We start from the raw sequence: 23,311 nt of genomic DNA, 5'->3' as shown, positions 1-23,311 counted from the left end.
CCGGCGGCCGTAAGGTAACATGGCGGCGCCTGCGGCCGGGCCTTCCGGGCCGCGGAAGATGACGTCATGGGGCGTGGGCGCCGCGAGTCCAGCGCTGGGACTGGCCGGCGGGCGCGGCCGCGAGGCCCGGCCCCCTCCCCGCGTGACGCGCGCCCGAGGGCCGGCGCGAGGCTGTGCTGGTCGGAAGTCTTCGCCAAGCCGGGGCGGCCGGGGTGCAGCCCGCGCCCCCGGCGCTGCCCCAGCTGCTGGGGACACGGGGGGAGCTCGTCCCGCCCGAGCCTTCGCCCTGGCGGCCCCGGGGAAGGGGGCCCTGCGCGGCGGCACGGCCGGCCTGCGCGCTCCTGGCCAGTCTCAGGGAGCACCCCCGGGCCCGAGCGCAGCTGTCCTTCCAGGCGCTGGGAGCCCCGTCGGAAAGGGAGTCGGCCCTGCTTGGTGGGTGGTGAGGGGGGCGGTTCCTGGCGCCCCTCGGCTCCGGTCATCCTCGGGCTGCGCCGACCTGGGGCTCCAGCCCACGCCCCGGGAGGGAGGGCGCCTCACCGGGCAGACTTGCCTTCCGTCTGCCCCGCCCCGCCGGAAGGAGGGCCTGTGGCCCAAGCGCCCCACCTCTGCCCTGTGGGCCACAGGCTCCAGCCTTGCCCCTTCACGCAGACCCCTGGGTGGAGAGGGTCAGGGAGGCCGGGCTGTGGAGAGGTCAGCGGGTCCACCACACCCTTCCCATCAGGGCCAGCTGACCTCCGGGTCGCCTGCATTGCGGGCGGACTACCGCTGAGTCACCGGATGTTTCAGCTACCTGCTGCTGCTAAGTCGCTTCAGCCGTGTCCGACTCTGTGCGACCCCATAGACGGCAGCCCACCAGGCTCCCCCGTCCCTGGGATTCTCCAGGCAATTACAAAACTTCTTGTATATCCTGGTTCCTCCCTTAGCTCTTGAGAGCAGTCTCAGGGTTAGCTGAGATGCTGTGTCCTGGACTTAAGTCCTCAGTTTTGTCTACCAGATAAAACATAACTTTCAACTTGTACTTTTTTTTTTTTTCCAGTCCACACCATCTTATTTTAGCTGTTTCAAGTTACCAAAAATCTGGAGAAACCATTTAAAGTAGGTAGTCCTAAAACATGATTACTCGTAAAGTGTGTGTGTGTGAAAGTCGCTGAGTCGTGTCCGGCTCTTTGCAACCTCATGGACTATACAGTCCATGGAATTCTCCAGGCCAGAACACTGGAGTGGGGAGCCTTTCCCTTCTCCAGGGGATCTTCCCAACCCAGGGATCGAACCCAGGTCTCCGGCGTTGCAGGCGGATTCTTTACCAGCTGGGCCACAAGGGAAGCTGATTACTCGTAAAGAGTTCATCTAAAAGCTCTTACTTCATTGACATTTACTTACAAGCTTTGACTCTGCCTCTGCGCACCAGAAGAATAGTTTGCATGGGTCCTGCCCTATTTGAGTTTTAGCATCTCAAGTTATCTTTGTTTTGCTGACAAATTTTGTAACAGGAATCATCAGATCTTAGACTTCTAGTAAACCTAAGTACAATGAAAATATTACTGTTGAGGAGTCTAGAGATACAGTCATTAAACCAAGCTTGTTTTCATTCATTAAAAATTAATCCCAGGGACTTCCCTAGTGATCCCAGTGGTTAAGAATCCGCCAGCTAATGCAGGGGACATGGGTTCAAGCCCTGGTTTGAGAAGATTCCACAGGCCGCAGGGCAACTAAGCCAGTGTGCCACCACTGCTGAGCCCATGCACGCCCTAGAGCCTGCGCTTCACAACAGGAGAAACTCGTGTGATGAGAAGCTCAGTGGGTAAAGAATCTGCCTGAAAGGTAGGAGACTCGAGTTCGATTCCTTGGTCGGGAAGATCCCCTGGAAAGGAAATGGCAACCTACTCCAGTATTCTTGTCTGAAGAATCCCATGGACAGAGGAGCCTGGTGGGCAGCAGTTCATAGGGTCACAAACAGTGGGACATGACTGAGTGACTAAACCACCACCAGTGTGTTGAGGAGCCTGCACACCACAATGACTGCAGCTAGAGAAAACCCGCACGCAGCAGCAAGGACCCAGGACTGCCAAGAGTAAAAATCAATCCTGGATTATGTGATCCTGAAATCCATTTGAGTGTTAGCCAATGAGAGCTCTTTGACCAGTTAATTTTGGCAGGACCACATACCTACAGTACACACAGACAAATAGATGCATACCAACAGAGATCCTGTAGTTTTGAAACCAAGCAGGGCCCTGTGGGGCTCCTGGACACACAACCTTTCTGTGTCCCCTTGACTACAGGTTGTCTCATGCGACGCGACCCCCTGCCCATTGTTTTCAGGGCATTAGCCGGTAGTGGCCCTCTCTGCTCGGCAAAGCAATAAAACTTTCCTGCTTCACCTAACACTCTTGTCTCCAAGATTCAGTTCAGTGCTGGCTCAAAGAGACTGAGTTTCGACATCACTTCACATCCCCAGATTTCACCCATGAATCAGTGCAATAATACAAAGCCCATCGGTTACAAGAGGCTGGTTTCCCTGGCAGCCTAGTGGTTAGGATTCCAGGTTCTCCCTGCCGTGGCCTGGGTTCAGTCCCTAGTCTGGGAAATGAGATCCTGAAAGCCTCGTGGTGTGGCTAAAAAAAAAAAGAAGTTGGATTCAAATTGGGTTTCTGGCCAATAGAACAAATAAAGGTCACCTGTTCAGGTGACAAAAGTCTTTTCACTGATACTTAGGGAGAAGACACAAGAGTTGTCTTGTCCTTGACAAGTTTCAAGTTGCCTATCCCACTTTTGTTTCTCTCTTTTGAGAAGAGTTACTTTCCTGAAATTTGCAATTTCAAAAGGTGGTTTAGATAAGTGTTTCTGGAGAAGACCAGGTAGGCCATTTACATCTCAGAAGCATAGGAGGAAAAAGGCAAGTTCTAGGAGTAACTTCTGTTCCCTTAAGGCCACAATATTAATATATAATATATATTTAAGCCTCAAGCTAAGTAGGGGAAGTGTGAGGAGCACTAAAAAGATCGATGGGCTTTGGGGTTTTTTGGAGCCTCATCTCAGTCCTGTAAAGACCAGATTTGTGAAATAAGCACAGCTCTTTTTTTTTAAAGTATTTTATTTTATTTTATTTTTTTAAATGAGGCTTTTAATTAATGTTTGACAGAGCTGATTCAAGTTGAACAGACTAAATTTCTTTAAACAAACTTACTTATACTCCAGAGTCCTTTAAAAACTTAATAGCATTTAAACATTGAAGGTATTTGATTTTCTTGTAACTAGCACTTCAAATGCAACAAGCATTTGACCCAACACGTAAAACTTTCTACAGTTAATAACTTTTATAAATAAAATAAATTAAATGTACAGTGAATAAATTCTCTGAAATATTTCAATATTTCTGCAGGTTTAGTAACATCATAAAATACATTTCAACTAAAATTCACAAATCTAAAAACCTGTTAGGCATTTTTAGGCGTTTTAAGTTGGAAATGAAGACCAATGTTACATCGTAATATGCCAATTACAAATAGTACTTCAAATAGCAAATACTACAGTTTGTCCCAAACTTTAAAAACTATTCATGAACTCAACACTAAACTATTGATGGCTATGAGAATTGTTTCCTAGCCTTTTTGAAAATTTCAACCCATTTACATTTAAGGTAATTATTGATAAGTACAATCCTGTAGCCATTTTCTTTATTGCTTTGGGTTCAAGTTTATACACTCTTTCTGTGTTTCCTGTCTATAGAAGATCCTTTAGCATTTGTTGGAGAGCTGGTTTGGTGATGCTGAATTCCCTCAGCTTTCGCTTGTCTGTAAAGCTTTTGATTTCTCCTTCATATTTGAATGAGATCCTTGCTGGGTATAGTAATCTGGGCTGTAGGGTGTTTTCTTTCATCACTTTAAGTATGTCTTGCCACTCCCTTCTGGCCTGAAGAGTTTCTGTTGAAAGATCAGCTGTTATCCTTATGGGAATCCCCTTATGTGTTATTTGCTGCTTTTTCCTTGCTGCTTTTAATATTTGTTCTTTGTGTTTGATCTTTGTTAATTTGATTAATATGTGTCTTGGAGTATTTTGCCTTGGGTTTATCCTGTTAGGGACTCTCTGGGTTTCTTGGACTTGGGTGATTATTTCTTTCCCTATTTTAGGGAAGTTTTCAACTATTATCTCCTCAAGTATTCTCTCGTGGTCTTTCTTTTTGTCTTCTTCTTCTGGGACTCCTATGATTCGAATGTTGGAGTGTTTAACATTGTCCCAGATGTCTCTAATATTGTCCTCATTTCTTTTAATTCGTTTTTCTTTTTTCCTCTCTGTTTCATTTATTTCTACAATTCTATCTTCTAGTTCACTTATCCTGTCTTCTGCCTCTGTTATTCTACTGTTTGTTCCCTCCAGAGTGTTTCTGATCTCATCTATTGCATTATTCATTGTATATTGACACTTTTTTATTTCTTCTAAGTCCTTATTAAATCTTTCTTCCATCTTCTCAATCCTTTTCTCCAGGTTATTTATCTGTAACTCCATTTTGCTTTCAAGATTTTGAATCATTTTCACCATCAAAATTTGAAATTCTTTATCAGGTAAATTCCCTATATCTTCTTCTTTTGTTTGTGTTGGTGGGCAATTATCTTGTTCCTTTACTTGCTGGGTATTTCTCTGCCTCTTCATGTTGCTTATATTGCTTTGCTTGGGGTGGCCGTTCCCTCTTCTTGCAGTTTGTGGAGTTCTCTTTATTATGTAGTTTCTTCGCTGTGTGTGGGGTTGGACAGGTGACTTGTCCGGGTTCCCTGGTTAGGGAAGCATGTGTCGGTGTTCTGGTGGGTGGAGTTGGATTTCTTCTCTCTCCTTTAGAAGACAATGGGCTGCTTTTCTGGGAGCCTGATGTCCTCTGCCAGTATTCAGAAGTTGTTTTGTGGACTTTACTCCGCGTTCAAATGTTCTTTTGATGAATTTGTGGGGGAGAAAGTGGTCTTGCCGTCTTATCCCTCCGCCATCTTGTTCCTTCCTCCCCAGAACACTGGATTCTTATATTCCACTTGGTCGTGGAGTATCTCTTCCCAGCTGCTCCAGCAAGGTGCAGCCGCTGTACCTTACCTTGGACGAGGGGTATCTCCTCAAGGCCGCCCCTCCTGGTTTGAATGTGGATCAGCTCCTCTCGGCCCTCCGGTGCCCAAGCAGCCACCGCCTCCTGGACGTGGTACAGCTCCTCTCGGCCACCGCCCTAACCCTGGGCGCCGGGCAGCTCCTCTCAGCCACGATTCTGCAGCACAGCTCTTTTAATTCCTCGAAGAATGGGGTGGTCACTTCAGGGAAAATGACACCAAAGTGCTGACATACCCGTCCACCCGCTGGAACGTTTTGTTGTTCAGTGGCTCAGTCGTGTCCGACTGCGACCCCACAGACTGCAGCACGCCAAGCTTCCTGTCCTTCACCATCTCCCTGGGTTTGCTCAAACTTAATGTCCGTCGAGTCGGTGATGCCCTCCAACCGTCTCATCCTCTACCACCCCCTTCTATTGCCCTCGGTCTTTCGCAGCATCAGTTTTTTTTTTCCAATAAGCTGGCTCTTCACATCAGCTGGTCAAAGTTGGAACTTCAGCATCAGTCCTTCCAATGAATATTCAGGGCTGATTTCCTTTAGGATGGACTGTTTTTATCTTGCTGTCCAAGAAACCTTGGAATGTTTTACTTTCCCTCATCTAGCTTAGGGGAGAAGGCAAAAAAAAAAAAAATTCTCCCAGGCTCTGAATATCAGTTATGTTTAGTTCAGTCAGACCAGTGGCCTTCAATCTTGCTAAGCTACCTACAAAAACCTGAGAGGATCCTACCTGGGTTTAAGAAATTCTTTACCTACTGCCCTCAGTTCCAACTTTGATGTGAAGAGGCTCGCCACCAGTCTCAGGTGGTCCCATTTCTAAAGGTGACCATTGAATAGTGTTTTCAGGATGGAAGGCCATTCAGACGGCAGACCAGAACGGGCACTCAGTACAGGAGTGTGGAGGGAGCAGAGGTGAGGTCAGTCTCAGGGGTTCTGTTTGTTTGCCGTAGGCACTTTTACACCACTTACCTTTCACTACCCCTCTGCAGCATATTTCAGTTTAGCTCAGTCGTGTCCGACTCTGTGACCCCATGAATCACAGCACGCCAGGCCTCCCTGTCCATCACCAACTCCCGGAGTTCACTCAAACTCATGTCCATCGAGTCGGTGATGCCATGCAGCCATCTCATTCTCTGTCATCCCCATCTCCTCCCGCCCCCAATCCCTCCCAGCATCGGAGTCTTTTCTAGTGAGTCAACTCTTAACATGAGGTGGCCAAAGTATTGGGGTTTCAGCTTCAGCATCAGTCCTTCCAATGAACACCCAGGACTGATGTCCTTTAGGATGGACTGGTTGGATCTCCTTGCAGTCCAAGGGACTCTCAAGAGTCTTCTCCAACACCACAGCTCAAAAGCATCAATTCTTCGAGATGAAGCTATTTGGCAGTTTTGAAGCCTTTGGGGACTCTTGCATACCAATTAAAAACGGTACAATAACAGGATGAGAGCTCTATAGAATTTTAATAATTTAGAAGTCTCTCCAGTCCCAGGGGTCTATTTTATTTTTTTATTTTTATTTTTTTTATACATGCTACAATTCCATTCTCTCCAATCATTCCACCTTCACCCTCTCCCACAGAGTCCCAAAGACTGTTCTAAATGCCTATGTCTCTTTTGCAGTCTCTTATACAGGGTTCAGGTTACCATTTTTCTAAATTCCATATATATGCGTTAATATACAGTATTGATGTTCTTCTTTCTGGCTTACTTCACTCTGTATGCTGCTGCTAAGTCACTTCAGTCGTGTCCGACTCTGTGTGACCCCATAGACGGCAGCCAACCAGGCTCCCCCGTCCCTGGGATTCTCCAGGCAAGAACACTGGAGTGGGTTGCCACCTCCTTCTCCTCACTCTGTATAATTGGCTCCAATTTCATCCACCTCATTAAAACTGATTCAAATGCATTCTTTTTGATGGCTGAGAAATACTCCATTGTGTATATGTACCAAAGCTTTCTTATCCATTCGTCTGCAGATGGACATCTAGGTTGCTTCCATGTCCTGGCTATTATAAACAGTGCTGCAATGAACATTGGAGTACATGTGTCTCTTTCAATTCTGGTTTCCTCGGTGTGTATGCCCAGGAGTGCGATCGCTGGATCATATGGCAGTTCTATTTCCAGTTTTCTGAGGAATCTCCACACTGTTCTCCATAGTGGCTGTACTAGTTTGCATTCCCACCAACAGTGTAAGAGGGTTCCCTTCTCTCCACACCCTCTCCAGCATTTATTGCATGTAGACTTTTGGATAGCAGCCATTCTGACTGGTGTGAAATGGTATCTCATTGTGGTTTTGATTTGCATTTCTCTGATGATGAGGGATGTTGAGCATTTTTTCATGTGTTTATTAGCCATCTTTATGTCTTCTTTGGAGAAATGTCTGTTTAGTTCTTTGGCCCATTTTTTGATTGGGTCACTTAGTTTTCTGGAATTAAGCTGCAGGAGCTGCTTGTATAATTTGGAGATTAATCCTTTATCAGTTGCTTCATTTGCTATTATTGTCTCCCATTCTGAAGGTTGTCTTCTCACCTTGCTTAGAGTTTCCTTTGCTGTGCAGAAGCTTTTGATTTTAATTAGGTCCCATTTGTTTATTTTTGCTTTTATTTCCAATATTCTGGGAGGTGGGTCTTGGAGGATCTTGCTGTGATTTATGTCGGAGAGTGTTTTGCCTACGTTCTCCTCTAGGAGTTTTATAGTTTCTGGTCTTACATTTAGATCTTTAATCCATTTTGAGTTTATTTTGGTGTATGGTGTTAGGAAGTGTTCTAGTTTCATTCTTTTACAAGTGGCTGACCAGTTTTCCCAGCACCACTTGTTGAAGAGACTGTCTTTTCTCCATTTTATATTCTTGCCTCCTTTGTCGAAGATAAGGTGTCCATAGGAGCGTGGGTTTATCTCTGGGCTTTCTATTTTGTTCCATTGATCTATATTTCTGTCTTTATGCCAGTACCATACTGTCTTGATGACTGTGGCTTTGTAATAGAGCCTGAAGTCCGGCAGGTTAATTCCCCCAGTTCCATTCTTCTTCCTCAAGATTGCTTTGGCTATTCGAGGTTTTTTGTATTTCCATACAAATTGTGAGATTATTTGTTCTAGTTCTGTGAAAAATATTGTTGGTAGCTTGATAGGGATTGCATTGAATGTATAAATTACTTTGGGTAGTATACTCATTTTTACAATATTTATTCTTCCAATCCACGAACACGGTATATTTCTCCATCTATTCATGTCCTCTTTGATTACTTTCACTAGTGTTTTATAGTTTTCTATGTACAAGTCTTTTGTTTCCTTAGGTAGATATATTCCTAAGTATTTAATTGCTTTCATTGCAACAGTGAATGGAATAGTTTCCTTAATTTCTCTTTCTATTTTCTCATTATTAGTGTATAGGAATGCAAGGGATTTCTGTGTGTTGATTTTATATCCTGCAACTTTGCTGTAATCATTGATTAGCTCTAGTAGTTTTCTGGTAGAGTCTCTAGGGTTTTCTGTGTAGAGGATCATGTCATCAGCGAACAGTGAAAGCTTTACTTCTTCTTTTCCAATTTGTATTCCTTTTATGTCTTTTTCTGCTCTGATTGCTGTGGCCAAAACTTCCAGAACTATGTTGAATAGTAGTGGTGAGAGTGGGCACCCTTGTCTTGTTCCTGACTTTAGGGGAAATGCTTTCAGTTTTTCACCATTGAGGATAATGTTTGCTGTGGGTTTGTCATATATAGCTTTTATTATGTTGAGGTATGTCCCTTCAATTCCCACTTTCTGGAGAGTTTTTATCAAAAATGGATGTTGAATTTTGTCGAAGGCTTTCTCTGCATCTATTGAGATAATCATATGATTTTTATTTTTCAGTTTGTTAATGTGGTGTATTATGTTGATTGATTTGCGTATATTGAAGAATCCTTGCATTCCTGGGATAAAGCCCACTTGGTCATGATGTATGATCTTCTTAATGTGTTGTTGGATTCTGATTGCTAGAGTTTTGTTAAGGATTTTTGCATCTATGTTCATCAGTGATATTGGCCTATAGTTTTCTTTTTTTGTGGGGTCTTTACCAAGTTTTGGGATTAGGGTGATGGTGGCCTCATAGAATGAGTTTGGAAGTTTCCCTTCCTCAGCTATTTTCTGGAAGAGTTTGAGTAGAATAGGTGTTAGCTCTTCTCTAAATTTTTGGTAGAATTCAGCTGTGAAGCCGTCTGGACCTGGGCTTTTGTTTGCTGGGAGATTTTTGATTACAGTTTCAATTTCCGTGCTTGTGATGGGTTTGTTCAGATTTTCTATTTCTTCCTGGTTCAGTTTTGGAAAGTTGTACTTTTCTAGGAATTTGTCCATTTCTTCCAGGTTATTCATTTTATTGCCATATAATTGCTGATAGTATTCTCTAATAATCCTTTGTATTTCTGTGTTGTCAGTTGTGATCTCTCCATTTTCATTTCTAATTTTATTGATTTGGTTCTTCTCCCTTTGTTTCTTGATGAGTCTGGCTAGTGGTTTGTCAATTTTATTCACCTTCTCAAAGAACCAGCTTTTGGCTTTGTTGATTTTTGCTATGGTCTCTTTTGTTTCTTTTGCATTTATCTCTGCCCTAATTTTTATGATTTCTTTCCTTCTACTGACCCTGGGGTTCTTCATTTCTTCCTTTTCTAGTTGCTTTAGATGTAGAGTTAGGTTATTTAGTTGACTTTTTTCTTGTTTCTTGAGGTGTGCCTGTATTGCTATGAACTTCCCCCTTAGCACTGCTTTTACAGTGTCCCAGAGGTTTTGGGTTGTTGTGTTTTCATTTTCATTCATTTCTATGCGTATTTTGATGTCTCTTTTGATTTCTTCTATGATTAGTTCATTATTCAGCAGCGTGTTGTTCAGTCTCCATATGTTGGCACTTTTAACAGTTATTCTCCTGTAATTGAGATCTAATCTTACTGCATTGTGGTCAGAAAAGATGCTTGGAATGATTTCAATTTTTTTGAATTTACCAAGGCTAGATTTATGTCCCAGGATGTGATCTATCCTGGAAAAGGTTCCTTGTGCACTTGAGAAAAAGGTGAAATTCATTGTTTTGGGGTGAAATGTCCTATAGATATCTATTAGGTCTAACTCTTCTATTATATCATTTAAAGATTGTGTTTCCTTGTTAATTTTCTGTTTAGTTGATCTATCCATAGATGTAAGTGGGGTGTTAAAATCTCCCACTATTATTGTGTTATTGTTAATTTCCCCTTTCATACTTGTTAGTAATTGTCTTACATATTGCGGTGCTCCTATGTTAGGTGCATAAATATTTATAATTGTTATATCTTCATCTTGGATTGATCCTTTGATCATTATGTAGTTTCCTTCTTTGTCTCGTTTCACAGCCTTTGTTTTAAAGTCTATTTTATCTGATATGAGTATTGCTACTCCTGCTTTCTTTTGGTCTCTATTTGCATGGACTATCTTTTTCCAGCCCTTCACTTTCAGTCTGTATGCGTCCCTCGTTTTGAGGTGGGTCTCTTGTAGACAACATATATGGGGGTTTTGTTTTTGTATCCATTCAGCCAGCCTTTGTCTTTTGCTTGGGGCGTTCAACCCATTTACATTTAAGGTAATTATTGAAAAGTAGGATCCCGTAGCCATTTTCTTTATTGCTTTGGGTTCAAGTTTATACACTCTTTCTGTGATTCCTGTCTATAGAAGATCCTTTAGCATTTGTTGGAGAGCTGGTTTGGTGATGCTGAATTCCCTCAGCTTTTGCTTGTCTGTAAAGCTTTTGATTTCTCCTTCATATTTGAATGAGATCCTTGCTGGGTATAATAATCTGGGCTGTAGGTTATTTTCTTTCATCACTTTAAGTATATCTTGCCACTCCCTTCTGGCCTGAAGAGTCTCTGTTGAAAGATCGGCTGTTATCCTTATGGGAATCCCCTTATGTGTTATTTGCTGCTTTTCCCTTGCTGCTTTTAATATTTGTTCTTTGTGTTTGATCTTTGTTAATTTGATTAATATGTGTCTTGGAGTATTTCGCCTTGGGTTTATCCTGTTGGGGACTCTCTGGGTTTCTTGGACTTGGGTGATTATTTCTTTCCCTATTTTAGGGAAGTTTTCAACTATTATCTCCTCAAGTATTCTCTCATGGTCTTTCTTTTTGTCTTCTTCTTCTGGGACTCCTATGATTCGAATGTTGGAGCGTTTAACATTGTCCCAGAGGTCTCTAATATTGTCCTCATTTCTTTTAATTCGTTTTTCTTTTTTCCTCTCTGTTTCATTTATTTCTACAATTCTATCTTCTAGTTCGCTTATCCTGTCTTCTGCTTCTGTTATTCTACTGTTTGTTCCCTCCAGAGTGTTTCTGATCTCATCTATTGCATTATTCATTGTATATTGACTCTTTTTTATTTCCTCTAAGTCCTTATTAAATCTTTCTTCCATCTTCTCAATCCTTTTCTCCAGGTTATTTATCTGTAACTCCATTTTACTTTCAAGATTTTGAATCATTTTCACCATCAAAATTCGAAATTCTTTATCAGGTAGATTCCCTATATCTTCTTCTTTTGTTTGTGTTGGTGGGCAATTATCTTGTTCCTTTACTTGCTGGGTATTTCTCTGCCTCTTCATCTTGCTTATATTGCTTTGCTTGGGGTGGCCTTTCCCTCTTCTTGCAGTTTGTGGAGTTCTCTTTATTATGTAGTTTCTTCGCTGTGTGTGGGGTTGGACAGGTGACTTGTCCGGGTTCCCTGGTTAGGGAAGCATGTGTCAGTGTTCTGGTGGGTGGAGCTGGATTTCTTCTCTCTCCTTTAGAAGACAATGGGCTACTTTTCTGGGAGCCTGATGTCCTCTGCCAGTATTCAGAAGTTGTTTTGTGGACTTTACTCCACGTTCAAATGTTCTTCTGATGAATTTGTGGGAAAGAAAGTGGTCTCGCCGTCTTGTTCCTTCCTCCCCAGAACACTGGATTCTTATATTCCACTTGGTCGTGGAGTATCTCTTCCCAGCTGCTCCAGCAAGGAGCAGCCGCTGCAGCCCACCTTGGACGAGGGATATCTCCCCAAGGCCGCCCCTCCTGCCTTGAATGTGGATCAGCTCCTCCCGGCCCTCCGGTGCCCAAGCAGCCACCGCCTCCTGGACGTGGTACAGCTCCTCTCGGCCACCGCCCTAACTCTGGGCGCGGGGCAGCTCCTCTCAGCCACGATTCTGCACGTGGTCGGTTGCGCCGGGAGCCGGGCGCCTCTCGCGTCTGCGCCGCCGGGAGCCGGGCGCCTCTCGCGTCTGCGCCGCCGGGAGCCGGGCGCCGCTCGCGTCTGCGCCGCCGGGAGCCGGGCGCCGCTCGCGTCTGCGCCGCCGGGAGCCGGGCGCCGCTCGCGTCTGCGCCGCCGGGAGCCGGGCGCCGCTCGCGTCTGCGCCGCCGGGAGCCGGGCGCCTCTCGCCCCAGGGGTCTATTTTAGAAGAGGAGAGCTCTGATCCCCCTTGTGTCCCGCAGACCTTGCGGGCAGGGTTCCCAGAGACCGGCCAACAGGGGCTGACCTCGTCCTCGGTCGCCTTTCTCTGCGTACAAAGCTCAGTGAGGCCGGGAGGGCCTCCGGCGGCCCCTCACTTCCCGGCGAAGGCCGCAGGCGTGCACGCACGGGCCGGCGTCTGAGCTCCGCGGCGCCCCCGTCCGCACGGGGCCAACGGGCTTGGCGGCGCGGCGCGCAGGTCGGCGGTGAGGCGCGGGCCGAGCCCCAGGACCGGGCGCGGCAGTGCGCGTGCGGGGTCTCCCGGGCTGCCGACTCCGCCGGGGCCCGCCTCTCCCTCTGCGGAAACTGCCGCGGGCGCTCGGGCCACACCGTGTGTCCTGGCCGAGCCGGGTCCCCCGCGGGGCCGAGCCCCTCGGACACCCCCGCCGGGCTCCCAGTCAGCCGGGGGCACCTGCGGCTGGAAGGAGCAGACGTCCTTGCTCTTGAAAGTGCAAGTCGCTCAGGCGTGGCCTACTCTCTGCGACCCCATGGACTATACAGCCCGGGAATTCTCCAGGCCGGAGTACTGGAGTGGGGAGCCCTCCCTTCTCCAGGGGATCTTCCCAACCCAGGGATCAAGCCCAGGTCCCCAGCATTGTAGGCAGATTCTTTACCAGCTGGGCCACCAGGGAAGCACGAGAATACTGGAGTGGGGAGCCTTTCCCTTCTCCAGCGGATCTTCCCAACGCAGGGACTGAACCCGGGTCTCCCTGTTCTTGGGAGCTGAATTAATTGGATCTGTGAATCCCATGGACGGCGGAGCCTGGTTGGCTGCCGTCTATGGGGTCGCACAGAGTCGGACACGACTGAAGCGACTTAGCAGCAGCAGCAGCAGTCCTTTCACTACCAGAGGGTTTGTTCAGGCCATATAGCAACTTTTTTTTTTTCCCCCAACTTAAGCAAAACTTAACAAACCGGCTACTCCTGTTTCCCTGGGCCTCCTTCCTTGTCCTCCTGGGTCCCCGACTAGGAAATGCACCTCCCCGGAAAGGCTCCAGGTCAAGTAGAAACAGCTTGAATAGAAATGTCAGGATCATCCCTTAAGAGCAGTGAGGGTTGGCCGAGGAGAGCCCACTGGAACACCCGAGGGGTACCAAGGAGCCAGTGGCGCCCGGGGGTCCCCGTGGCACTGAGCACAGGGTTGGGGGTCAACTTAAAAAAAAAAATAGTCACAACCCAGAAGTTGAGAGTTACATTTTATTTGGTGGCAATTTTTAGGACTTTAAGCCTGGGAGACAGCATCTCACGTGATCCTGGGAGAATGGTTCTGAGGAGGCGGGTGGGGCAGAGAGAAGTTTGTAACAACAGGTGGTAGTCTGAACAGCAAACGATTACTGTGGTTAAGGAAAGCCAGACATCTCAAGGTAAGGTATTTAGCGCTTTTCTATGTATGTGCTTAGTCGCTTCAGTTGTGTCTGACTCTTTGCGACCCCATGGGTGGTAGCCAGTCAGGCTCCTCTGTCCATGGAATTCTCCAGGCAAGATTACTGGAACGGGTAGCCATTTACTTCTCCAGGAGATCTTCCCAAAGCAGAGATTGAACCCAGGTCTCCTGCACTGCAGGCAGATTCTTTACCATCTGAGCCACCAGGGAGGCCGAAGAATACTGGAGTGGGTTGCCATTTACTCCTCCAGAAGATCTTCCCAACCCTGGGATCAAACCAACGTCTCTTATGTCTCCTGCACTGGCAGGCAGTTTCTTTTGTTTTTTTCACTGGAGGATAATTACTTCACAAGATTGAGGTGGTTTCTGCCATACGTCCACATGAATCACCCACGGGTGCACGTGTCCCGCATCCTGAAGCCCCCTCCCGCCCCCCTCCTCACCCCGGCCCTCGGGTTGTCCCAGAGCACCGGCTTTGAGGGCCCTGCTTCACGCAGCAAACTTGCACTGGTCACGTGTTTCACACGCGGTGATAGGCAGCTTTCAGCACTAGGCAGGTGGCTTCTTTACCGCTAGCACCCGCTGTGGACGGGCAGATGCAGGCGTCTGGGCTCCCTGAAGTCACTCCTTTCACAGGCATCTCAGCCGTCTGGGCCAGCGTCCTGCGATTTGATGTTATACATCCCTAGTTCCTTGCTCACTGTAGGGGCTGGTGGTGGCTCATGGTGGCAGCTCACTGGCTGATAGCAGGCTCTGTTCTTCCCGGGCTCAGAAATTCACGTTTGGAGGGCCGAACCCCTGATGGCTGAGACATCTTTGTTTATTGATGGGGCCAGAAATATTCCATTTCACAGGGGCGAACTCCAGCCGTCCTCTGGGGAGGGTGGGTTGTCTCTGATACCCCAAGCTAGCATCGACAGAAGACTCATCAATAATTGATCTAAGAAAGAAAGGGAAATTTTTATTGGCACCAACCTGATGATCCTAACCCGGGAGATAGTCTTTCAGAAGCTCTCAGGCCTGCCCGTCAGAGGTCAGAGCGAGGGATGTGAGCTGTTGAGACAGAGGGCTTTACGTCAGACGACTCAGCCACAGGCCGTGCAGTCCAGGCCTGCACACACCCGGCGAGGGTGGGCTGCGGCGCCCCCTCACTAGGGCAAGAAGAAAGGTTCTCTCCTGGGGTCTGGTGAAGGCAGGCACTCAGCCCTTACTCGAGGGGTGGGAGGGGGCCCAGACGGGCCGAGAAAAACTGTACATTCAAATATTTCTTGTTTCGTCCAGAATTACGACACAGAGAACAGACCGGGGTATGGGAAGTTGCAGCTAGCAGGTATAAGTCAGTGGAACGACGGCCCTACTGCTCAGCACAGACAGCAACATTCAGTGTCCCGTGCGAAACCACATGGAAAAGGACGAAAGAGAACGTCTGCATCCGGGTAACTGGGTCAGTTTGCTGTAAGTCAGCTTATACTTCAACAGGAAAACGAAAAAAGATTTCGTTTTGTCATAAAATATGGGTTTTATTTTATCACACTGATTTTTCTCTACTCTTTTCCATTTCATTAATTTCCGCTCTCACTTTTTAAAATTTTTTTCTTCTGCTGACTTTGGATTTAACTTGCTCTTCATTTTTTCGTTTCCAAAGGTGGAGCTTAGATGGTTGCCCACAGAACCTCTTCTGTTCTAATATATGCAAGCAGTGCTATAAATTTCCCTCTAAGCACTGCTTTTGCTGAATCCCACACATTTTGATAAGTTGTGTTTCCTTTTATTTTAGTCATTTAGTTCAATTTTTAATTTCTCTTGAGAGTTCTTCTTCGATTCATGTTTTTTAGAAGCGTGTAGGTTTTCTTGTGGCTGTTGTTTTCGGGGTCTTGGGGGGGGTGTGTTTGTGGCTCTGATTCAGCTCGTGGGATCTTACTTCCTGACAGGGGATTGAATCGGAGGCCTTGGAGGTGAAAGCGTGGAGTGTCCTAACCAGTGACTGCCCGGGAATTTCCAGGCGTGCGTTCTGAAGTCTCCAAGTGTTCGGCGATTTTCCAGTTATCTTCCTGTCACTGGTTTCCACTTCAGTCCCACTGCGGTCTCAGGGCAGACGCTGTGATTTCTGTGATTCTGAGTTTGTCAGGGAGTGTGTCACGGCCCAGAGTGTCGTCTGTCCTGATGTGGGTTCCCAGTGAGCGTGAGAAGAATGCATCTTTATTTATGCATTTCCATTCCTGGCTGCGCTGAATCTCCGGTGCTGCACAGGCTTTCTCGAGCTGTGTGCAGGAGCAGGGGCCCCTCTCGAGCTGCGGTGTGTGGCTCCTGAGGGTGACGGCCTCTCTCGTTGCAGAGCACGGGCTCTCAGCTGTGCCCAGGCCTGGCTGCTTCACAGCATGTGGGACCAGGGACAGAACCTGTGGTCCCTGCACTGGCAGGCAGATTCTTAACCCCTGGACCAGCAGGGACGTCCAGGAGAAAGTGTGTCTTGCCCTGGAGCATGCCGTCTATAGATTTCCGTTATGTGTGGTTCAAGGTGGCGCCGAGCTCACCCACGGCCTTCCTGATCTCTGCCTGCAGGGACTCCTTGCTGACCAGGGCATGGAAGTCTCCAGCCATCACAGTGGATTCATCTGTGTCTTTTCCGTACTTGCCTTAAAATCCATTTAATCTGATACTAACGTAGTAATCCTAGCCTTGTTTTTTAATGAGTATTTACGTGGTATCGCTTTTACCCATTCTTTTTTAAACAAATTTAGTTAATTCATTTATTGTCGGCTGTGCTGGGTCTTCGTGGCAATGCTGGGCTTCTCACTGGGGTGGCTTCTCTTGTTGGGGGCACGGGCTCAGCAGTTGTGGTGACGGGCTTGGGGACCCTGCCGCAGGTGGGATCTTCCCGGGCCAGGGATCAAACCCGTGTCCCCAGCGCCGGCGGGCGGATTCTCAAACACTGGACCCCCGGGGACCCCCACCCTCCTGCTTTCAGCTCTCGCCTCCTTAGGGGCAGTTGTGTCCCTGGAAACAGCATCTACTTGTGTTGGTCGTGTCGTCGTCCTTAAGAGTGATGGTCTCTGTCCACTAACGAACATTTTGTCCGTTACTGTTGAATAAACGTCGTTGGTATGTTGGTTCTCTCCTTTGTGCCTCCTTTTGGATTGATTCTTCTCTGCCATTCACGTTATCACGTATTAGGTGAGAAGTTATTCACGGTTTCTTTCTCTTTTTTAGTAGTTTCACCAGCAGTCACAGTGGCTTTGAGTCCCTTGTTAATCTAAAGTGACTAATGCCCGTTGCAACATGCGCTCCCGTGGCCTCTACTACTTTGCTGTAGAAATCACACAGTTATTGCTGCTCAGTCGCTCAGTCGTGTCCGCCTCTTTGCGACCGCACGGACCACAGCCCGCCAGGCCTCCCTGTCCATCACCAGCTCCCGGAGCCTACTCACTCTTGTCCATCGAGTCGGTGACGCCATCCGGCCATCTCATCCACTGCTGCCCCCTTCTCCTCCTGCCCTCAGTCTTTCCTAGCATCAAGGTCTTTTCCAATGAATCAGCTCTTCGCATCAGCCTACGACTACTTTAAACATCTAAAAATATTGGACAAAATACAAACCAAAGCTTTTCAGGTGGAGATAAGCACTGCAGAACAGTGGGGAAGGGAGACAGCAAGACGGGTCCACGGTCGGCCGACCTGCCCCTGGAGGGACTTTCCGGCTGTGGGACAGGGAGGAGGAACCCCAAGACAACTGGTGTACCCTGACTTGAGGAGATAGCGTTCTGAATTTGGGGGCCCACGGGGACCGGGACTTTTAGGGCAGAATCATAGAGAGTAGAGGCTCAGCTCTCGGCCTCTGCCCTGTGTCCCGTCAGGCCCTCAGCGTGTGGTCTGAGCGCTCAAGGCCGGGTGCAACTGCGGAACAGAGAACGTCTAACAGCCCTCATGGGGCCAGAAAGGGATTGTGTTTCCAGAGGCCTCGGGGCGTTGAGCAGTGCTCAGAAAGCTACTGCTTTAGTAATAGGGTCAGATGGGCCCAGACCAAGTTTTCTCAGCTTCCCTGGTGGCTGAGACGGTAAAGAATATGCCTGCAGTGCAAGAGACCTGTGTTCAGTCCCTGGGTGAGGAATATGCCCTGGAGAAGGGAATGGCAACCCCGTCCAGTATTCTTGCCAGGAGAATTCCATGGATAGAGGAGCTTGGCAGTCTACTGTCCATGGAGTCACAGTCAGACACGACTGAGTGACTAACACACACACACAGACACACAAGGAGTGGTCTGAGCCCATCTAGGGAAACGTAAAGGGAAGACCCAAAAGGATCAGATTATTTCCAGGTAACTGAAGTGCGTTCCAGAACAAAGCTCAAAAACATTAAAAAAGAAACAAATCCCAGTGACCCAACATTATAAAAATTACAATATCTGGCATCCAACAAAAATTACCATAAATGTAAAGGAGCAGGAACATACAACTCATAATAAAGAAGAAAAAATCAATTGGGAACTGAACCAGAAATAAGACAGAGGACAAGGTAAGAGACAAGGGCATTAAAGGTTATACAACTATCTGAAATAGTTGGGAAGCTAGGAGAAAGATGAAACGGTATTAAGCAGTGATATTAAAAACCCCAAATGAAAGCACACGTCAGTATAAAGAATTGTATGTGAATACTCAGAGCAGCTTTACTTGTACTGGCCAAATGCTGGGAATTACCCAAATGTCTATCATCAAACAAATGCACAAATTGTGGTTTTTCCAAACAATGGAACACTGCTCACCAATAAAAATAATGCACTATTAAAAATTTTTTTTCTTTTCTCCTATTTTTGTTCTTAAAAGAATGCACTATTGATGAGCCCAACAACACAGACAAATCTCGAAGTAATTTTAATAATTTAAAGAAGTCAGACAAAGGGACCTCCCTGGCGGTTAGTGGTTAAGACTCTGCTCAGGGGCGCAGGGGGCACAGGGGGCATGGAGTGCAGGGGGGCATGGGGCGCAGGGGCACAGGGGGCATGGAGTGCAGGGGCGCAGGGGGCGCATGGGGGCAGGAGTGCAGGGGGCACAGGGGGCCCTAGGGGTGCAGGGTCGCAGGCATGATCCCTATTGGGGGAACTAAGATGCCGCATGCGGCATGGTGTCGCCAAAAAATAAACATAAAAACAGACAAAAAGTGGAATAGATGGCATGATTCCACTTACATAAAGTTGTAGGAAATGCAACCTAGCAACAGAAAGCAGACTGGTGGTTGTTCTGGGGAGAAAAGCCAGTGATAGGAGGTGGAGACCAACAAGAGGCTGAGGGTGGGGTGGGGTGGGGCGGGGCGCTCCCACCTCCAGGCAGTGACGGCTGCGCAGGTGCAAGCTGACCTTAAAAATAAAACTTATCTTACCAGCAAAAATGAGTTTGCTGGAGAAGAGCAGAGAATTGCACTATGGGACCAACATGAAATGCAAAGGCCAGAGGCAGGTCTAACGAAGGAGAGGCGCGGTGTTTTACAGAGAAAAAGGTGGATGTTGGCAGGGGCTGTTTGAACCAAAGTCCACTGGAGAAAGCAGAGTTCAGAGCCGGGATGCTTTCTGTCTGAGTTGCTGGGGTGGTGGACTCCTTGTGGGAGATTCCAGGCACATGTTTCCTGTGAAATTGAAAGTGAAAGTCACTCAGTCGTCTGACTGTTTGCGACCCCAGGGGCTGTACAGAACGGAGAATAGCAAAGAATCGCAGTTTGGGACAAACGTGCAATGCAAAGGCCAGAACACTGGAGTGGGGAGCCTTTCCCTTCTCCAGGGGATCTTCCCGACACAGGGAGCGAACCCGGGTCTCCCACACTGCAGGCGGGTTCTTTACCAGCAGAGCCACCAGGGAAGCCCAGTCTTCCTGCGGGACCTGTGATTAATTCTTCCCGTGACTGAGAATCCCAGGGATGGGGGAGCCTGGTGGGCTTCCGTCTATGGGGTCACACAGAGTCGGACAGGACTGAAGTGACTTAGCAGCAGCAGCAGAGAGCGCCCCCTTCTGGCTTCCCAACTCCATTTTAGTGAGGTTTCCCTTTATTAATTTCCCCACCTATAAATATATTAAAATTGATCAAATTGTGTATTACCTGTCAACCACACATGAATTAACGCAAAAAAAGTGACAAAATATATTTACTGATGCTTTCACTGTCCTACCAGAAATACAGATCCTTTAAAGGGCATTTTACCCAGAGCACTTTAACCCCATGTACCCCTTCTTGATTTACCTGTCCTCCTTTATATTAATTCTATTTTCCTACTGCTGTTTAGCCGAGTCACAGCCTCTTTATACTCACCCCCTAGTTCTCCTCTCACTGTGCCCCCCCCCCCCCCCAGTTCCTGATCTTCCATTTCGGATCTCTTATCTCAGCCTGAACTACATCCTTCAGAACTTCCTTCCTAAGGGTGTTCTGTCTGAATGCGTGTCTATTTTGTGTCATTCTTTGTTTAGAACTATAGGTAACTCTTCTCAGCAAATACGTACAGGAACGTGCCCCAAGCATAAATACACAGCTGCACTTGCACAGAGTAAACACACTGTGTCTCTAACAGCGGAATCAGGAACCGGAGCACCGCCCAGGCCCTGGGATCACTGCTGTGCCCGCTCCCAGTGCGGTCCTTTTACTCTGCTGCTGAGTCCAGGATGCTCAGATTCTGCTGAGGAGTTTTGCCTCAATGTCCATAAGGACCGTTGGTCTGCGGTTTTCTTGTAGGGTTTCTCTGGCCTTGGTAGGTTGGCTTCATGGAATGCGTTAGGAACTATTTTATACTCTTCAATTTTGGGGAAAAGTTTGAGAAGGCTTGGTGTTAATGCTTCTTTAAATGTTTGCTAGAATTCGCCAGTGAAGCCATCAGATCCAGGGTGTTTTTTGTTGGGAGAGTGTTGATGACTGACTCAATCGCCTCACCGCTCCCTTGTTTCTAGGAGTGCATTTAGTCTAGCTGACCCGACCTGCCGGTGCACAGCTGTTCAGGGTTTTCTCTTTTAATCCTTTTCATTTCTGCCGAATTGGTAGGAATGCCTCCAGACTTCATGTCTGATTTTAGTAATTCGTGTCTTCTCTCCTTCTTTCTTAGTCCATTTGGTTAAAGGTTTGTCAAGTATGTTGATCTTTTCAAAGAACCAACTTTTTGTTCCATTGATCTTTCCTTATGGTTTTTCTGTTCTCTATTTCTTTCATTATATCTCCATCTTAATCTTTCTTTCCTTCTGCTAGGCTTTTTCTTTTTTTTTTCTTTTTGGCCACAACACCCAGCTTGCGGAATCTTGGTTCCCCGACCAGGGATTGAACCCATGTCCTTAGCAGTGAGAGTAGAGTCCTGGGCCACCATGGGATTCCCTCCTTCTGCTGGTTCTGGGTTGTGTGCTCTTCTTTTTCTAGTTCCTTAAGTTGTAGAATTAGGCGTTGATCCGACCTTTCTCTTTTACTGTGAGTGTTTGCAGCTGTGGCCCCTCTTATCACTGCTCTCAGCGTCCCGTACATTTTATTCTGCTTTCATTCCTCCCCGAGTCATTTCTAAGTTCCCTCGGGATTTCTCCTCTGGTCCTTCAAAGTTCCGCTTTTCCTTCTGTTATTGAGTTCCAGCGTCATCCTGCTGTGGTCAGAGAATACACTTTTTATGACATCTAGCTTTTAAAATCTATTGATGGGAATTCCCTGGTGATTCAGCGGCTGGGATTCTGTGCTCTTGCTGCTGAGGGCCTGTGTTCAATCCCTGCTTGAGAATTAAAATCTCACAAGCTGTGCAGTGCCTCCCTGCCCCCAAATCTATGAAGACTTAAATAGTGACAATGTTTGGTCTCCTGGAAGGCTTCCCATGTGTGCCTGGGAAGGATGGGTGTCCTCAGGAGGCTGTCCTGGGCGCATCCGTTAGATCTGGTTGGCAAGTCCTCTGCCTCCTCACTTTCCTCTCTCTGGTCGTTCCGTCCCGTCCTCTGAGTGCGGTATTCAAGTCTATTGCTACTGGAGAATGGCCTGTTTCTTGCATTCTGTTAGTTTTTGCTTCAGATATTTTCACGATCTGTCATTAGATGTGTTAACATTTATATTTGTCATATTTCCCTGCCCTATCAAACCTTTTATTAATGTGATAAAGTCCTTCTTTGTCCACTGTGAACTTTTCTGATGTAAACTCCGTTTTGTCTGGCTGTGGTTTAGCCACCACCCCAGCTCTCTCCTAATTATTATTTGCAGGGAATACCTTTTCTTATCCTTTCGCCTTTGATCTATTTGTGTCTTTGGATTTAAACTGAGCCTCTTTCAGGGATGGAATTTGCTGGCGCTCAGTGTTTAAGAAGGGGACGCGGGCTGGTGGGGAACGAAGATCCCACAAGCTGGGGAGCAGTAAGCCTGCCCTCTGTGACTAGAGAGCCACAGATAGAGTCCCCGCCCTGCAATGAACGGACACAGCTCAGAGCTGACACAGCCTAATAAATAAACATGCTTTTTAAACAGATGCAAATAAAAAAATAAAGTGAGCCTCTTGCAGACAGCATGGAGCTGGATTGTGTGTTTTTATCCATTCCACTCTGGTTTTCCAAGGCCCGAGATGAAGATGCTTTCTTCCAAGTAGCATGTGAATCTTCTTCTGCCACTTGTGGGAGCATCCCTAGTCCAGAGCCATTTTTAAATAACTTCCTCGCCGACACATTCTTGGCGCTTTTAATGGTGTGGGTTTTGTTTGTGGCGCCTGTGTTACAGCCACTCTTCCCCCTACAGTGTCAAGACAGTCCGCCCCCAGGCTTGCAGGCGAGCAGAAGAGGCCAGCGCGCGGGTGTTGTGTCCCTGGGACTCACACTGCGCCCAAGCCGCTCACCCTGGGCGCCGCGAAGCCGGGCTCGCACTCCTCTTCTCCCGCTGTTTGCTGGCAGAGTCTCTGTCGCTGGAAACCAGCCTCCAGCCCCCCACCTCCAAGCACATACACCTTCGCCTCCTCCTCTCTGTGCCCCGCTTGCTCACTGGCAACCCTCCTGGGCTCCACCTCCCCACTGGGCTTCCCCAGGAGGGGTGGGGGCTTGGGGTGGGAGTGTAAGTGCAGGGGGTCTGTGACAGCCGAGAGTGGGTGCAGTGAGTCTGGGGGCGGATCTCCTCCGGACGGGGGCCAGGGTCCCCAGACGACTCCCTGGGCGGAGCCCACGAGGAGCAGGAGGCAGCCTCCTCCCCGGCCCTGATCAGATGCCCCTGGCCGCGGCCCCACAGTGGAGGGCGCCGAAGGGTTGGGGGTTCTGGGCCATCACAGCCAGTGGCTCTCAGAGCTTCCTGGACTCACGCACCGGCCACGCTCACGCGGACCACACCTCTCCGCGTCCATCTCCAGCGGGACAGCTGCTGGTCACCCAGGCAACAGGTGTGGGCTCGAGAAAGGACTTGCCTGGTGGTCTAGTGGTTAA

General features: G+C 47.7%; 1 protein-coding gene across 1 annotated transcript; it reads left to right on the top strand.

The window, feature by feature from the left end:
- Positions 1-3: 3 nt before the first annotated feature.
- Positions 4-18,707, top strand: LOC129561556 (uncharacterized). The gene is made up of 2 exons (XM_088836616.1): positions 4-1,095; positions 15,207-18,707. Exon 1 carries the CDS (start codon positions 20-22, stop codon positions 767-769), a length of 750 nt encoding a protein of 249 aa, XP_088692742.1. The 5' UTR covers positions 4-19; the 3' UTR covers positions 770-1,095; positions 15,207-18,707.
- The last annotated feature ends 4,604 nt before the right edge of the window (positions 18,708-23,311 follow it).

This window comes from Moschus berezovskii, chromosome 5, assembly GCF_049115385.1.
Source record: "Moschus berezovskii isolate FMDL1 chromosome 5, NW_MosBer_1.0, whole genome shotgun sequence".
NCBI classification, from domain to species: domain Eukaryota; kingdom Metazoa; phylum Chordata; class Mammalia; order Artiodactyla; family Moschidae; genus Moschus; species Moschus berezovskii.
The sequence above is the reverse complement of the archived record's forward strand: the minus strand, read 5'-3'. Positions and strand labels throughout refer to the sequence as shown.

Bases quoted from the DNA above. Each gene is read 5' to 3' on its own strand.
- LOC129561556 (XM_088836616.1), top strand. From the start codon at position 20: ATGGCGGCGCCTGCGGCCGGGCCTTCCGGGCCGCGGAAGATGACGTCA.